General features: G+C 51.2%; 6 protein-coding genes across 6 annotated transcripts; 1 reads left to right on the plus strand and 5 right to left on the minus strand.

Moving 5' to 3' along the window:
* Positions 1–303: 303 nt before the first annotated feature.
* Positions 304–3,442, minus strand: BO83DRAFT_228859 (putative mucin family signaling protein Msb2). Its single transcript, XM_025526881.1, has one exon. It carries the CDS (start codon positions 3,321–3,323, stop codon positions 411–413), a length of 2,913 nt encoding a protein of 970 aa, XP_025390309.1. The 5' UTR covers positions 3,324–3,442; the 3' UTR covers positions 304–410.
* A 2,563-nt stretch (positions 3,443–6,005) lies between these two features.
* On the minus strand, positions 6,006–6,338 carry BO83DRAFT_387119 (uncharacterized protein; the record flags this gene model as incomplete). Its single annotated transcript, XM_025532699.1, has 1 exon — positions 6,006–6,338. The coding sequence occupies one exon, from the start codon at positions 6,336–6,338 to the stop codon at positions 6,006–6,008; it is 333 nt and encodes a 110-aa protein (XP_025390310.1).
* Positions 6,339–6,814: 476 nt separating this feature from the next.
* BO83DRAFT_376904 (uncharacterized protein) lies at positions 6,815–7,679 on the minus strand. The gene has a single exon (XM_025530851.1). The coding sequence runs from the start codon at positions 7,425–7,427 to the stop codon at positions 7,248–7,250; it is 180 nt and encodes a 59-aa protein (XP_025390311.1). The 5' UTR covers positions 7,428–7,679; the 3' UTR covers positions 6,815–7,247.
* A 983-nt stretch (positions 7,680–8,662) lies between these two features.
* BO83DRAFT_376905 (YjgF-like protein) lies at positions 8,663–9,411 on the minus strand. The gene is made up of 3 exons (XM_025530852.1): positions 9,137–9,411; positions 8,900–9,049; positions 8,663–8,844 (listed from the first exon to the last, which is right to left on the minus strand). Exons 1-3 carry the CDS (start codon positions 9,299–9,301, stop codon positions 8,740–8,742), a joined length of 420 nt encoding a protein of 139 aa, XP_025390312.1. The 5' UTR covers positions 9,302–9,411; the 3' UTR covers positions 8,663–8,739.
* Positions 9,412–10,152: 741 nt separating this feature from the next.
* BO83DRAFT_415804 (uncharacterized protein) lies at positions 10,153–11,767 on the plus strand (the record flags this gene model as incomplete). Its single annotated transcript, XM_025534662.1, has 3 exons — positions 10,153–10,486; positions 10,583–10,889; positions 10,969–11,767. 3 exons carry the CDS (start codon positions 10,153–10,155, stop codon positions 11,765–11,767), a joined length of 1,440 nt encoding a protein of 479 aa, XP_025390313.1.
* Positions 11,768–11,995: 228 nt separating this feature from the next.
* On the minus strand, positions 11,996–14,643 carry BO83DRAFT_334437 (uncharacterized protein). Its single transcript, XM_025528379.1, has one exon. It carries the CDS (start codon positions 14,371–14,373, stop codon positions 12,157–12,159), a length of 2,217 nt encoding a protein of 738 aa, XP_025390314.1. The 5' UTR covers positions 14,374–14,643; the 3' UTR covers positions 11,996–12,156.
* Positions 14,644–14,688: the final 45 nt, after the last annotated feature.

Here is a 14,688-nt window from a genome sequence, read left to right on the forward strand (position 1 = left end):
AAAATATAAAAAATGGGATATGAAGAAGAGTAAAAAAGTGACTGCGGTGGCAGGTCTTTTTTTTCTGTGTCACCATAAGGAGAGTAAGAATGGTATGGATGAAAAGGTAGTGGAAAATGGCACAAAACGTGTGGGGAATAAGAAGAGTAGAAAGAAAAAGAAAAAGGATATAATCAAACAAATGCCAGGGAAATGAGGACGCGATGGCATATCAAGATAAAATGTGAATACAGTTGGGAACAAATGGCAACATCAACAACGCTTGGTATGTATTCCACACAGATTAGGGGCCCAACGCCCCCAACAACCTCTCTAGAGCGTTGCGTCATGACTTCGGCTTATATTTTGGCCCTGTCTAGTATTGAACAAAGTACACGATCCATGGTTTAAAAAGAGAGATACTGATGGGCTTAGTTCCAGCCGAGCGAGTTCTCGGCCATCACCGGCGCGCTGATCATCTGGGTGCGGCCAGTGCCCCGGCTGTTCTGGCTGTTGCGGGAGAGACGGCCACCTGCGCCGAAGACGGACCCAGCGCCGCGGCCTTCGCTCATCTGGTCGACGCTCGAGGGGGAGCGCTGGTGCAACTGGCGCTTCTTCCGGTACCGACGCGCAACCCAGAACATACCAGCACCATATGCTGCAGCACCGGCCACAGCACCACATCCGATACCAACGGCACTAGCCTTGGTGGTTCCAGATGAGCTGGTACCAGCATCGCTTTGGTCGTAGTCACCGTCACTGCCATCGCCGTTGCTGCTGCTGCTACCCGATCCACCGCTGTTGGACGAGCTGCCACTGGAAGAACCCGAGTCGCCCACCAGAAGAGGGATGGAAGGGTCGATCATGGACATCAATGTCTTGACCGTCTCGTTGGGCTGCTCGTAGAGCCTCGAAATGGGGTTGTGGAGCATCTTCCTCAGGGTGTCAACGTCATCCGAAGGGATGTACATCAGCGCAACGGTAGCAATGTAGCCAGTGCTTGCCGAGTTGTCGTAGGGTTGGAGGTCGTACATGACCACGTCAGAGTCATTGAGCTGCAACGCGTAGCCCATACCCTCGGGAACATACAAGAAGATCTGGGAGGAAGACAAGGGCGTTGTGGCCACAAAGCTCCAGCGCAGTTTGCCATTGAATCCGATTTGGACCAAGGTATCGTTGGCCGGCTGATCGGGAAGACCACCAGAAGGAGAGATCGATCCAGGAAGCTGAGCAGCAGCAGTGCTGGTACTCGAATGGGTAGCTGTGCCCGTGCTCAGTGACGTAGTAGTCGTGGGCTCAACCACGAGAATGCTTGACGGCAGGTAGTTGTCAGAATCGGAGGTGGTCGTGGTCGGTTTGGGGGCTACAGTCGTCTCAGCGGCCGAGGTGGTCGTCGTGGTGGGTTGTGCGATAGGCGTGGGCGTTTCCTTGCTGGTAGTGGACGGGGCATAGGAAGGCGTCGCAGATACCAGACCCGAGGATTCCTGGGTGGAAGTGATCAAGGGTATCGAAGAGGCAGGGCCAGAAATGGAGGTAAACTTGGATGCAGAGCTGGTGCCAATGGCAGAGCCTGAAACGGATCCAGAAGCAGATCCCGACACAGATCCAGATGCAGAGCCAGGAGCCGATGTAGGAATAACACCTGCAGATCCCGAAACGGATCCAGACACCGATGTAGGAATGACGCCTGCAGATCCAGAGGCGGATCCAGAAGCCAATGAAGATGCTGATTCAGAAGTGGTTCCAAAAAGACCCGTCGAGGCAGATCCTGAGACGGAAGCAGAATCAGATTCAGTCGAAGTGGGCATGATGACAATGCCAACACCACTGCTGATAGGAGTCGAGGCTCCCGCTGAGGAGCTCTGGGTTCCGCTGGAAGCTCCGGGAATAAGAGCCGTCGAAGTGGCCGATATACCCAGACTAATGGCCGAAGGTTCCAAGGAAGCGCCTGAGGATGTGCCAAGTAGGGCAGAAACAATATTGACCGATCCAGAAGATGAGGCAGGCGTAACCACAGGAACACTAACGGGGATGGTAGGGAGGCTCAGAGGGAAAGCACTGGAGTCGGCAGACTCGCTTGCACTCTTGCTAGTAGCAGAGGCAGATCCGCTGGAAGTGGTGGTAGTAGGGAAGAGGTCCGAGAGGAAGCCGAGGACACCTCCTGATGATGAGGGGGTGGAAGAGGAAGAGGTCACGTCTTCAGATGCAGACGGGATGAGGCTCGAGGATGCTGACCCAGTAGTCTGAGAGGCTGCGCCTGACGAGGTGGCCTGAACATATGTAACCTGACTCGAGGAGCTCTGGGTTGAAGACTCGGACTTCGAAGTAGACTCAGCCAGAGGGACCTGAGCGGAAGAACTCTGGGCAGATGCGCTCTGGCTAGTGAGAAGTTGACTCGAAGTCTCTGCCTTCGAGCTAGGAGTTGCAGATTCCGACTGCGAAGCCTCGGCCGAAGACTCCGTAGTGGAAGCAGGGGTCGAGGATGCTGGGCTGGAAGAGATTTGAGTGGTGGATTCCTTAGCCGTAGAACTCTCCGAAGTCGTCGAGCTATCGCTTGTAGAACTCTTGCTTGAGGTGACATCTACAATGACGCCGGCAGAGCTTGAAGCGGGAGCGGGGGTTGCAGAGCTGGACTCGGCTGGCGATGCGGTAGGGCTGGCCGTGGAGGTTGCGCTGGTGCTGGTAGAGGAACCCAAGATACTTGAAATGAAGCTCTCCCAGGAGTCAGCCAACGAACTCTGGCTAGATGTAGTAGCTGCTGCTGCCGCCGCTGCGGCCGACGAAGAAGCTGTCTCTGCCGTCGTTGCTGCTGCTGACGAAGAAGCTGCCTCTGGTTTCGCTGACGCTTCAGACGCGGAAGTGTGCTTCTCGGATTCGGATGTAGACTTCTGCTTTGCCGAGTCACTGGTAGTTGAATCCTTGTCGGATGTAGTCGCGCTCGCCGTCGAAGTAGCAGCAGCTGCCGCCGGGGTACTCTCTGCACGCTCAAGGGTAGAGCTAGTTGTCGTTGAAGCACCGGGAACGTTGGGTGCCGTACCCACAATAGTATGCGTAACACCATTGGCGTCCACGGAAATGGTTACAGGAACAACGATAACAACAGGTGAAGGGTCAACGATCGGGCTTGTTTTTTCATTGTCCGAAGCGGGCGCTGAATCATGCGTACTCGTTTCGGACCTGGTTGTCAACTCGACAGGCGTAACGGGCTGGGAGGAACCAGTAACGGCGGAGCTAACCTCACGCGCTCCCAAGTCCCGGATCTGTCCTGCCTCCCGGGCTGCGACGAGCTCGAGGCCGCCCAAGGACAGGAACGCGGCCAACAACGAAGTTGTGGGCGCAATCATATTGATTCGAATGGTTGGGTAACAATAGCAGGCGATAAAGAGTGGTCAGGTGGTCGAAAAGACCGTAACAATGCTGAAATGAATGGACAGAGCGAAGGCTCAGATGGGAACCTCCAGAACCAAATATCCCAAGGCACGGAGTATTCAAACGTCAAGGATCAAAGCCAGTCGTTGAGATTGCTGATGCATGGGGTCGGTGGTTGGAAATTCGAATAGTCTAAACCGCGGGCTATATAGATGTCCTATTCCCGGCGTTTTCGTATATCCACCTCTCCACGATTTGAACCACTTGAAGCGAACCTATCTCAATCGAAGGATGGCGCGAGCGATGGCGATATCCCGAATCGGTCGACGGCTGGGGATGCGATGACAACGGTCGGTAAGCTTCCTGGTATATTGAGTCGAATGACAACCAGAAAGTTTGCAAATATCACAAAACTCTATCACCAAAAAAAAAAATCTCCGAATCAAGAATATCGATAGCGACAAGCTCTAGTAGTGCACTGACAGCTGACGGATGGATGTGCGCGCACCAACGGCGGGAGTTCGGTATAAACAAAGCGGGTTCAAAGAGCGGCAGGGGGTGTGGTCGATGAGAAACCAACAGTAACCCCTCACGAAAACTACCAGCAAACAAAACAATAACGAGTGTAGAGGCGGTAAGGAGCGAGCGACAAGATCTAAGAAAGGGATGTTAAGTGAGAAAAACGGCCGTGGAGAGGGGGGAAGGTGGAGGTGGTAATGGTGGTGGAGGAGGGGGGTGGGTTGTTATGGTGAACGGCGGTTGGAGGTGGTGGTAGTACCTGAAGAGGGCGCGCGACCGTGGGAGGGGGATGGGATGCAAGGAGAGAAAGGCTGAGGATGAATTGGCAAGTCCCAACGGCTCGTTGACGTAGAGAAGGTGTTCGCAGGTGGGCTACGTCAACGAAGCACCGGCGCTGGCGAAGCAAAAACGGGGCGAAGAGGGGGGGAAAGAGAGAGGAAGAGAGAAGAGGAGGAGGAGGGAAAGGATGGTAGTAAAGAATGAAAAGAAAGATAGGCGATGCAGTGAAGAAGCAGAAGAATAATAATAATAATACCAAAGGAAGGACGGGAAAAATAAAATTCAAAAAATGGTGGTAGTATTTAGGAACAGTAATAATAACAACAGCACTAAAATGAATGAAAGGAGAGTGAGAGGGAAGGGGAGATTACTTCTGGCTGGCGGTTTGGATTAGTTTGGCTTAGTTGGTTTGCCGGTCCGTGTCATCGCCTTTTTTTGGTAGATTTGATTATTTTGGGGCCCGGCTTTTACTTTTTGACTTTACTTTACTTTACTTAGCTCTTACCACCACCACTTGGATTTCCGGGTTGGGCTGTGGGAGTTGTGGTTTGGTACCACTGGAAAAAAGGGGGGGGAGGGAAGGAAGGGAAAAAGGCACGGCAGGGGGAAAACGAGGCACACCAAAGCAGAGGGGGAAAAGGCAGGAAGCACGCGGGAAAAGCAAAGGGAAAGGCCGTGGCTACAATGCCAACCACCCCATGACAGGGTGATTAACCACACGCACCGGGTAGAGGTGGGCCCCCTTCCACTTCGTCCCACCTCTTGCCGTACGGTAATGTACCTTGGTTGCCGTATCTTCACCTCGCATCCTCATTAGCCCAATTGCACATTTGCTCACTTACTGACGACAAATGCCCGCAACAACCTGGGGTTGAGCATGTTCTAGGTCTTTGCTATTTGATATTGGAGTTGCTGTCGTTACTGTCGTTGCGTGTCACAGGTTCTGGACTCTCTGCCTACACCTCATGCACTACAAGTCATTACATCCCGGCTAATATGTATGAGTGTATTTACTAATGGCCGAATGAATGAATGGATAGTGTGAACGGACAGTATGTGCGTGTCTGGCCGGAGGAACGTCCCAATGGAGAAGGCATGTACGCATGCCGTCCTGGTCGAACCCTCCATCAAAAGGTACACTAGATGCCAAACGATCAATAGTATACGGAGAAGAGAGCTTATTTGGGTACTGACCATGGCCGCACTCCGTCTATAGTGTAGTATCTATCTACAACGGCGCACATCAAGACCAACTCCGAGCTCGCTACCGCTGGAACTATTGAGAACACCCTCACCCCGAGTGGTTCAGGCCATAGATCGCATGATATGCAGTGGACAGAACTCTTCTTTGAGAGTCTAGACGTTGAAAGAGGGGTAGCATGGTGTATTTCGATCGACATACTAGGGTCTCGTCAACCGAACAGATATGGAGCACAAGGTGTCAATCAGGTATCTCCTCTTCACAGATCCGGGAACTCCTCCGCGCACTTTGCGTGCAGTGTAAAGCAGAACAAGGCAGGGTATACTGTAGGCTGCGGACTGTCATATGCCCTGACAGTTTGCTCGAGGCTGGGTTGATGCCGCAGCATGCAGAAGGTGCATAGAATCAGAAAGACGACACAGCCCGGCAGTTGCACTACCTCACAGAGCCAGAGAACGATTGGTGGCGATGTTGACAAAGTGTCCAATCATTCCGGGATGTCGCAGGGGAATGGTAAGGAAATTAACCCATCAAAGTCGGCTCGTATGGGGAGATAATGATCGCGGTCTAAGGAATGGGGAAGATTGATGCTTAAACTTGAAATGGGGATCCTCAAATTTCAGGCATGTCACGGAGGATTCAAGGATACATACTTTACTCACTCACTGGACAGGTAGCACAGCGTAAAGTGGCCGGTGAGAATGGCCAGGGACAATTGCCGATCAGCAGTGGTACGGCGCGCATCGTAATTCCCGCCTCGGACGCCAGCCTCTTCTGCAAAGGGCATAATTTCGTCAAGGTTCGGACCACCACAAGGCCTAGACTGACGGCGTCGTTTTAGTGTGGGTGGTTCCTGGATGGATGTGGGGATAGCCCCGGTGCGTGGTGATACGGGCAACACAAGTGCTGCAGCCTGCTCGACGGGCTGGCAACTGAGCAAAAACAACTCCAGGCAAGGATCATCAAGAGAGGAAGAGAGAGAAAATCGCATGGCTTGGTTCGGTTCGAACAGGCGGGCAAAAGGGATTTTTTTCCTTCATAACCTGGATCGGAGGAATGTGATAAGCATGGGGTTATGCACCTGCCAGCCAAGATAATGCGGTCGGGTGCATTTCCTCCTCCTCCTTGAGAAGGAAAGCAGTGTTTCTTTCCTCTCTGCCTAACATTACAACCACCAGCCAAAGAAATAAAAAATAAAATCCAAGAAAATAAAATAAAAAAAAAAGTAAGATTATTGATGCCCCTTCCCCTCCCGCCCGCCGGGTTGAGTCAGTCACAATGATGGCCATCCACCCCCGGCTGTCTCACCATCCCTTCTTAACCCCAAAGCATCCAATACCATCCGTGCCTCGTACGGAGCCACTACGTATGCGCACCCGTCCCATCCATCTACCGGTATGCAACAGGCCTTACTATATTCAATATATATGAGATACCTGTCAAGCTCCATGACATGGGCATGTGGTGTGCTAATATGCTGGTAGCACTGCATCTTGGGAAATTCTAGTTGCTGCCTTCAAGACCAATCCTCTTCCATTCATAAGCTAGTGGCGGACACTATTGACCTCAGGTCCTTTCGAGAACGTGCTCCATTCCGTTAGTCCTGGGCTAATTTCTTAGCCTACTAACGAAGGATGGGAGGGGGGGCCTGCTCGACACTCAGACTCCAGCAAGACCCAGCCCGGTTATCGCTGGGCGAGGAAGACGATGGAAGGCATGTTCATGTCTTACACCACGTGCATGCCCGGCGGCGCCAACCGTCACAAGCAGGGAAAATAAGAGTTGTACGTACTATCTTCATCTAACCCGCCAGTCGGTGCTGGTGCTTTTTGACAGCGCGGCAATCATCGATCTTTTTCTCCCTGACATGATTGGAATGTCAGAAATGCAGGAGACTCGCTCACAGCCCCTGCTGGGGGGCCGCCGTCAGGGCTGAAACAATGGCTCTTTCCATCCCTTCGGTCTCAGAATTGCCACGAACAGAGTCGTACAAAATTCCACAGATCGCGTATTGGCTGAGACTCTTGGTACCCAAGGCCAGCACAGTCAGAAAGGATTTGCAGAAGCGCCCCATGGTCATTGCTTCTTCGAGTGTTGGATCTCGCGAAGAGCATGGCCTAGGGCGATGTGCGACTCTAGAAGGCTGACGGTCAGAACTGCTTCAGCAGCATATGCAGATCGGGAAAGTCAAAGCTTCGATAAGACCCAAATCCAGATGGGTTCCTCTGTAATACTTAGGAGTTGGATCGTCGTTCGCCTGAGTTGAGTAGAGACGGTGGACATTTGGTGATACTACTAAGAAAGCTAGATGAGTCGTAGCACCCACGGAGCTCCGTCCAGCAGTGGCACCATTGTTCGCGTTGCTATTTTAATCTTGTAGGCTGAGTCCATTCAAAGAGCGTCTTCGAGTCTAAGCCTTGGACGGACGTAAGACCACACACTGACCATTTTCACTAGGCCATTGTATCTTGAGGACCTCTACCACAAGGCCCATCACACATATCTCCATCCTGATACCATTATATCATATGCTAAATGCGACCAGTTCCTGGGACGGGGGATATGACCCTGAATCTAATGAACCATGGACAAAAGTTGCCAACGATCCAAGGACTGGGAAATTACTTCAAACAGGCACTAAGCCTGTTCCTGACTGCTGCCCCACCGTGGCCCTTGGTTCCATTGGTTGGTGGTCGGCTCTTGGCGCGTGCATTGCCCCCATGCGGACTAGCCTCGCCCATTTTGAGGCCAGCGATTCCCTCCAACTCCAGCAGATCCAATCCTGGAGACAGTCACAATGTTCGGATCAGAGCCTGAGGAAAGGTCGAACAGTTCAGTAGTTGCAGTGGACTATCCCTGAACTGTTCCAACTGCAAATCCTGACAATTCAGCTTCCCACCAGCTTATACGAAAGGCCACTCTGGGATGGAGAACTATGCTAATAATAGCGGATCAGTTCTTCTTATTTGACCCATGACCCGTTGGAGCTGAATCTGTGCTTTTACCGACCCAGCCGATCTGAGACACAATGGTTCGCTTAGCTACGATAGAGGATCCAGCATAGAGCATGGAGAACGGAGTGAATAGCGCGAATGATCTTCTTCGCATCAGCCATCTGAGCTGCATCCGACAGCCGGTGTCGCATTAGACATAACTAAGCCCAGCTGCCGCTCGAATCCATGCATAAAGTCACCGTTGGCATTCCGATACCTAACATTAGAAATCGGGCTTGTCGACGCATAGGCTATTCCTACCAGGCTCGCCGGTCTATCCGTTGTCTACAGCCAAGATGCAAAGTATATGCACATAAGCAATGTTTGTCTGCATTTGTCCAGTTATGTACTCGCATAACATCACAGTCATTTCCAGGAACCTGGTTCTTTGCTTGCTTCTCACAGACGAGACCCTCGACTTGGCACACTGCTCACCACCCCAGCACACTCAATCTCCACATCAGTCCCCAATGGCAATGTCTTGACCGCAACACATGTACGAGCCTAGGTTCATCAGTAAGTATGTCACTCTGCCCAGGGGCAATCAGGTGGAACGCACCGGCTTCGGATCCGCGAAAAAGGAACTATAGACTTCATTGACAGCGGCAAAGTCATTCATATCAGCCAGGAATATGTTGACTTTCACGGCGTCGTGGAGACTAGAGCCGCCTGCTTCAAGGACAGCACTCAGGTTGTTGAGGATTTGTTTCTAGACTACGTTAGCTGAGTGGCCTTATGATACCTTATGGTCGGCGAGAAAGAGAGTTTTCTCTATTTGATGATAGAATTTGTGTACCGTTCTTTCTTGGATTGATCCCTCAACCATCTTGCCTGTAGCAGGGTTCACGCCCACCTGCCCAGAGCAGTAGACCATGTCGCCGACGACGATGCCCTGGGAGAGGAATGGCGGTGGGAGAGGGGCCTTTTGGGTACGGATGGGGATTCTGGTTGCTTTGGACATTGTGAATTCGGTAGATGATGTAGTTTTCACTTTCTGGCAGTTGGTATGATCTATATTAATTCCTCGAAAGGCAGTAATGCTTCGAATTATATACCTGGGGAAGGGCGAAGGTTGATGATAAGCGGGGAAGTTGGAGGAGTCGCGCTTATCATGAGTGGTGACCCACCGAGATGTGACTAAGAATGCTGGCGATAATGAGGAGACCATGCACACCACGGAGATGGTACCCTATGACAATTCCAGATAGTTAGACATAGACTCTTGATTACTGTTACTATGAATTGTAACCTTGATACATACTAATTTATTAGTTGGGAAGAGTTTTTAAATAGATCTGGCAGTGTCAATCGGTTGGAGACTGCTGATTACCGTGCTACAACTATATATCTCTTCACAACCACCAATGTTGTTCTCTTAGAACAACACCGGCACTATCCACCACAACCCTAGATTTCGTGCTCTGAAGCACATCACGCAAACCCCATTTGGCTCGATACAACCTCACCAATATAGTTCACTTCTGCAAAAATTAGCAAAATGACACTCACCCCATCTCCTCCAGCTGCATTCCAACATCACATTCACAGTTTTCGTGCAACGCAACCACAAACTTCCTCATCTTCAAACATCATAAACGGATCAGTCTCCGCCAGATGTCTCCGCATTAGCAGATATCACAAACAGTGCACGCAGATTCACTCTCACAACACAAGATGGCCTTTGCCACGATGACTGAACACGTCCACAACTCATCTTTTGATTGCACTCTGTGCTACAAGATGCAGACACGTCCGTATCCTTCTTCTCATCATCTTCATATTCCTTCTCTGCGTTCGTGAACAACCGAGATCATGGATCCCGGGGGTATGCGGAAGAAGGTGGCCGAAGCAGCAGCGCGCCTCAGGCTCTCCAAAGCCAGGAGGGACCTCGCGAAGCTGAAAGCTGCGAAAAAGATGATTGAAGAGGAGCGAGCAGAAGCAGCTGCAGAAGAAAGAGCTGCCGCGGAACTTGACAACACTGAATACATCAGATGGCCAGCCTTCAGGACCATGGAAACGATCCCCGAGATCTCTGAGACAAAGTCCGTTGATATACAAGTCCACGGCATGAAAGCCAGGGTTTATCTAAGCCGTCCTGACGAAGATATCGTGCCGCTGCGGTACCTCAAGAGAGCAGACAAAGATAGTGAGTATATATACCCATCCAAGGGCATCCAACATCATCCATATAATCGCGCATGGGTGAACTAACTCCGAAGGAGCAAAGCTAACTCAAAACTAGAGATCGTCCATCGCGCTGTCTGGATCTTCCGCAACGCCAGAAATGGACGTCGAGTCAATCAGAATAAATGGCCTACCCTCGAGACCATTTTCTTCGACGTCTTCCGTAACCTCAAGAACTCTCCTCAGTGGGATAAAGGTCTCTTCGAGGACGAGGCAGGCAGTGCCGCTACCTGTCCACCAAACCTAGAATTCAGACAAGCACGTTACAACCAAGACAACGTACTTCATGCTCTCATATCCGAGTTGTTCTTTAACGTGGATGTCATGCACCCGACTTCAAAGCCTATGCTTTGGTTCCACCTCTAGTACGTAAGAAGCATCAACCCTAACAGACCCTGCACAGCGCAACGATACACTAACCTCATCAACTTCCCATCCAACCAGCCCAAAAGTCATGGGAGAATATCTCGAATATTGGACCGGCTACAAAGAGAAACGTCAAGATGGACCCTGTACCTCCGGCCGCGTCGTCGTTGATTATTACCCCGATGCTATGTACGCACGCACCGTCCTGCCAATGACAACTGTCTGTATAGTCTACTCTCCTATCCAACCTCCCCCCAAAGACCAAACCCAGCCCACTAACGCACCCCCCCAACCACAGACTCTAACCGACAACCAACCTCTCCATAAAACCCTCTCCCAAAACTTCCAACTTCACCTCGGCCAACTCCTAACCAACCTGCACCACATGCACATCCACCGCCACCACCTCCCCGACCAAGAAGTCTTCCTAATCAACCTCCACGGCAGCAGACTTCACGTGCAACGCGCCATTTTCCCCAGTTCCAAGATCTCACGAATCTACTGCAAGAAGTACAAGCCCGTCGACACTTCCAACACCGAACTGCACACTTTCCGCGCCGGAGATGCCAATCGTCGCTACACCGAGCAAGATCTCGAGCACGATATAGATCAACTTGATTGGCTACACACTCTCAAAGAGGAGAGAACCGAGGCTCCGGACGAAGATGCCGCTCCCGTGTTCCGCGTGCTCGCTAGCAAGGAATATGATCTCTGGAAGAAGAGTGAATGGCATGCCGCGTTGAAGTTGTTGGCTGGCTTGAATCGTTATTTGATGGGCGGCCGCGCTAAGTGTGGTGTCATGCAGAATATGTTTGAGAAGTTTCCGCTGGAGGAGGAGTCGCAGCCTGTGGAGTCGTCGTCTGCGGCTAGGCGCTGAGGGGGTGAGGGAATGGGTGGTGGTGGTTTTTGCGCTGCCAGTGCGATAGTAGGCGTTGGGGACGGGACGTGTTTCTCTCGTCTTAAAAGTTCCTTTCGATACTCTCTTTCTTTATAGCTTGCACTTTGCTTGGGCTTGGCTTGCTCCTCGTTGGGCCTTTGCTAGCTCTTTGCCTTCGTTTTTCTTTCTCGTCTTTTGCTCATACCAAATTTATGTACCAATAGCATAGCGAGAAGATGGCATTAATGGGGCAGATAGCGTAGCCTAGTCTGCAAATGGAAAATGTGACTCTAACTACAGAGAGGAGACGCATTACATAGTACATACTCGTTGGTCATGGCAGAAATCAGCTCAAATAGTCATACAGAATTGTGCGGAGACATCCAAATTTAGTCTCCATGACGCCGCTCAGACTCAAAAGCCGTGAAAGCATCAATACCCCGTCCGTCCTGCCCTCCCGTGCGAAAGTATTCGACAACAACACCTATGGCGTAGCATGTTCCTGCGGTAGCTACGCCACTGAACAGCATCCTGCGTAGAGCCTGGCCAGCTCTTGATTGGCGTTTCGAAGAAGAGCCCTTGGCTCGTGAAGTCTCGTATAGCGATTCGGACTGACGATCAGGAGCTTGGCTGGAGAAATGCTCCTGCCGTAGCTGGATAGTTGATGTAGACTGTTTCAAAGTTTCATTGTTTCGGCCGTCGGAGCTAGCTTCAAATTTGTCCGCTGCTTTGGAAGGGAGAGCGTAATTGTCATGCATGGAGCTGCTGGACTTTTTGAATACAAGTATATCCCCGCCACCGGAAACAATCTCGTACCCATCGGTACGCATTCTCGCAAAATGGGGTAGGAACTTGGCAGGGGCATTCAGGCGACCTAGAATTTCTGCCGGGTGAACTGTCTCGTCCGAAGCCTGGAAAGACGAGCTCGTCTCCGCCTCGTTTACTTGAAGGGTCGAGGGATCATATGCAAGGACTCTATAGGTTTCACTTGACGGGCTGTCAGCGAGCGGCTGCTCAATGGTAGTAATTTGATCTAAGTTCTTGGTAGCTTCCTGCTTTCCAGACTGGAGTACCTGTGAAGCTTCCCGACTTTCTGCAGTTTGTTGATTGAGCTGTACACCAACGTCTGGTTTCTCTGGCATGATGGCCTCGTCAGATGCGCCGACAGTCTCATGCTTTTGAAATTTGCCTCGAACGCTCTGGGCGTCAATGTCACCAGCGGGATCGACAAATGAATCGAACCTATCGTCGAGAGATTGACGGATCTGCTTCTCAATCTCAGGGTCAATACTAGGCTTAGCCAAGTATTGTGAACGAATATCACTGGCATTCAGGATGTCTAAATCCTCCTTCCTCTCTGCTTGCACCCTGTCCTGTTCGTGTGCTGTACTTAGAGGACTTTCAGGCGCCTCTAGAGATCTCATCGAAGCCTCATTGCTTGGTTGATCTCCAAGCGAACGACTATTGACTGGCGCTTCTAGGTGATCATAGGTGACGCGTCCGCCGCCCATTGTGAGATCCTGAAGCTTAGGTTGATCGGCCATGATCGCTTCTGAGAGACTGCTAAGTTTCTCAGACACATCTCTCTGGTCTTTCATAGTATCATTTGATGGCTCCAAAGCTTTGTAGCGAGCTTCTGTTGGTGACTCCGGTTTCTGCACCTCAGGAGTTTGGAAGGGCTCATCCGCGACTGGCGCCACCTCAACACGTTGTCGCGGTGTTTCTTCTGCCCTATCGTTTCCTGATTCTGTTGCCAGCCTAGGCTCTAAAATTGTTCGTTCAAATGGGGATAGATAGCCGGTAGGCCCAGAATGAGGCTTCTGGGCCCCGGCCGATGTATCAATGTCGTTTCCGCGAGAATTCTTTGCTGTGGCCACCAGCTGCTCAGTATCCTTGGGTATCATACGGCCACTGACAGGGTCGAATTCAAAGTCTGGTCGACTAGTCTCTGATACAGTCTCGTCTGAAAATGGGACCCTGCCACTCACGTCTGATTGTGGCTTCTTGGGCGATTCTGAAGAGTCTTTCGAGACTGCAGTAGTAGCCTTTCGGCGTGCTGTTGTATCCATGGTGCTTTCCGACTTGTCAAGACCTAGGAAAGAACGACAAATGGAGGTAAAGGCATTATCAAGCTTCTCGAAGGAGCTAAATGGCTGCAACCTTCTTCCGAATAATGCTGCGTAGGGATCCTTATCAATCTCCCTCTTGATCTGGTTCATTCTCTCCTTGATGCGGGACCTTTCGGCCTCCCAAAAGTCACCATTAATACCATTTCGCTTGTAAAATTGGAAAGACTTGTCTCGATCATAGCCCGGTCCGTAACCTCGGAACCCCCATGGATTCTGACTTTCGTACACGTTCGCTTTCCGCGGACGTGCGGGCTTCTCACGAAGCTTCGAAAGACAGTATCGTCTGTGCTTATCTATCTGCTTCTCCAAATACTCGTAGTTTATCCTCTCGCCCGGACCGCGCCATATGTGACGGCGCTGGCAGGAGGACTTTAGATGTTGAGATGATGAGAAGAGTATGGCTTGGGGATAAGCTCTGGCCAGGGCCGTAGGACGTCTGACGGCCCTGATATTTGCAATTGCGGTTGTATATATCATAGCTAAGGCTCGCGAGGACTCTGTGTTTGAAGTATATAAGCTAGAATAGAAGGATGCTAAGCAAGGAGTGATGAAACTCTTCGACCAGGACGTCAGACCGGATTCGGACGGCCACTGAGCTGTCTTCGGTTACATCACAGGGGACGATTAGGGGTCAGGAGGGCCGCTACAAGGACAGTAACCACAAATCAGAAACTTTTATCTGAGTGATAGCTAATCAGTTTATCGGAAAGAGAGCTAGAATAAAGATGAACGAAGCATGGAGTGACCTGGAAGTGCAAGGGAGGGAGAGAGTTGGCAGCTGATAAGGCGGAG

The sequence above is a fragment of the Aspergillus eucalypticola genome (assembly GCF_003184535.1).
Source record: "Aspergillus eucalypticola CBS 122712 chromosome Unknown BO83scaffold_7, whole genome shotgun sequence".
NCBI lineage: Eukaryota > Fungi > Ascomycota > Eurotiomycetes > Eurotiales > Aspergillaceae > Aspergillus > Aspergillus eucalypticola.

What these genes read in the sequence shown, in the direction of transcription:
- BO83DRAFT_334437 (XM_025528379.1), bottom strand. Translation starts at nt 14,373, where the DNA reads ATGATATATACAACCGCAATTGCAAATATCAGGGCCGTCAGACGTCCT.
- BO83DRAFT_376905 (XM_025530852.1), bottom strand. Translation starts at nt 9,301, where the DNA reads ATGTCCAAAGCAACCAGAATCCCCATCCGTACCCAAAAGGCCCCTCTC. An exon ending in GATCAATCCAAGAAAGAACG is followed by an intron (nt 9,050 to 9,136) that starts GTACACAAATTC and finishes AACGTAGTCTAG; the next exon opens with AAACAAATCCTCAACAACCT. An exon ending in TTTTCGCGGATCCGAAGCCG is followed by an intron (nt 8,845 to 8,899) that starts GTGCGTTCCACC and finishes TGATGAACCTAG; the next exon opens with GCTCGTACATGTGTTGCGGT.
- BO83DRAFT_228859 (XM_025526881.1), bottom strand. Translation starts at nt 3,323, where the DNA reads ATGATTGCGCCCACAACTTCGTTGTTGGCCGCGTTCCTGTCCTTGGGC.
- BO83DRAFT_376904 (XM_025530851.1), bottom strand. Translation starts at nt 7,427, where the DNA reads ATGACCATGGGGCGCTTCTGCAAATCCTTTCTGACTGTGCTGGCCTTG.